Source organism: Rhincodon typus, chromosome 40 (genome assembly GCF_021869965.1).
Source record: "Rhincodon typus isolate 14 chromosome 40, sRhiTyp1.1, whole genome shotgun sequence".
Classification (NCBI taxonomy): domain Eukaryota; kingdom Metazoa; phylum Chordata; class Chondrichthyes; order Orectolobiformes; family Rhincodontidae; genus Rhincodon; species Rhincodon typus.
In genome coordinates, this window is record NC_063371.1 from 3390663 (window position 1) to 3391999 (window position 1337).

At 51.5% G+C, this 1337-nt stretch overlaps 1 protein-coding gene across 1 annotated transcript in view; it reads right to left on the bottom strand.

Moving 5' to 3' along the window:
• Positions 1 to 678: 678 nt before the first annotated feature.
• The window catches only part of LOC109926390 (dedicator of cytokinesis protein 5-like), an 11415-nt gene continuing 10756 nt past the window's right edge, over positions 679 to 1337 (bottom strand). Inside the window, exon 9 of the mRNA XM_048618730.1 lies at positions 679 to 760. Coding sequence (XP_048474687.1) covers positions 716 to 760 — 45 coding nt within the window. The 3' untranslated portion in view covers positions 679 to 715. The remainder of the gene's footprint in view (positions 761 to 1337) is intronic.

A 1337-nucleotide genomic window follows, 5' to 3' on the forward strand; every position in this document is an offset into this window, starting at 1 on the left:
TGCTATTTCTGTCACGCGTTTTTCCCTCCGGCCTCGCCCCTGTCGGACGGGCGGCGCGTCCCCTTTTCGTTGGCTCGCTGCCCTCCTACCACCACTCCCTGGGCTGCCCCTCTAGAAAGTCCACGACCTGCTTGTCCCTTATCCCCCCACCCTCTCCAAACCCCTCATGTTCAGATGTGTGACTACGCCACCCTTCCCTGCCCCCACTCCATCCCTCTGAGACACTGAGTTGGTTCGAGCATGACGTGTTTTTTAACATAAAACCAAATTTCTGGCACCTCTGAACGTAATATGTAGGAGGCCGTTCAGCCCTTAGTGCTTGATGTGCCTTTTTTAAAAATGATCAAGCGTGATTATCTACCTAAACCTCATCTCCCCCCATTCCCGTATTCCTCAATTCCTCCAAAAATCCAACCGTCTCGTGACCTCCTCCCTGGATCTATCCCATGACCGAGCGTCTGGGAGAGAGAATTCCAAAGTTTCTCCACCCTCTGTGCGATGACGTCTCAATCCCAAAATGGCTGACCCCTTATCCTGAGGCCGAGTGCAAGGGAAAGTAAGTTCTCCCTCAGGTAAGGAGATCAAAAAACTGCCCACTGCGCTCCGGGATTGGTCCCCTCAAGGGCTCATTACAACTTCCAGCTGGCAGGGAGCAGGGACAGACGTTCCGAACAAGATGCCCTTCTTCGAAAGATTTCCGAAACGCGATACGTTTTTACCTGATGTAAATATCTTCCCGTTTCTTTTCCTTATAGAACGTCTGGGGTCAAAAAAGAAAACGAAAGGACAGTGTTCAGTTCATCATCTCTCTACCAGCTCCCCAACGGTGAGAGACTGGGGAATGGGAATTTTGAAATTAAATAATGCACTTTGCGCCAACATCGGTCCTCTCATCTCGCAATTTATGGTCACTGCTGTGTCACAAATGAGCTTTTAATGGCTTTTTTGTCTTTTGTTTTGCGACCACTGCTCTAACACTCAACTTTACCTCAATGTTCAGTAGTGTTAGCATCACTGAATCTGCCCCCCCCTCTCATTATCAACATCCTGGGGGTTAGCACTGACCAGAAACTGAACAGGACCAGCCCCACATAAACACAGCGGCTACAAGAGCAGGTCAGAGGCTGGGAATCCTGCAGCGAGTAACTCCCCTCCTGACTCCCCCCCAAAGCCTGTCCCACCATCGACAAGGCACAAGTCAGGAGTGTGATGGGATACTCCCCACTTGGCCCAGATGGGGGCAGCTCCAACAACACTCGAGAAGCTCGACACCATCCAGGGACAAAGCAGCCTCCCGCTCGATTGGCACCACATCCACAAACATCCCACTCCCCCCC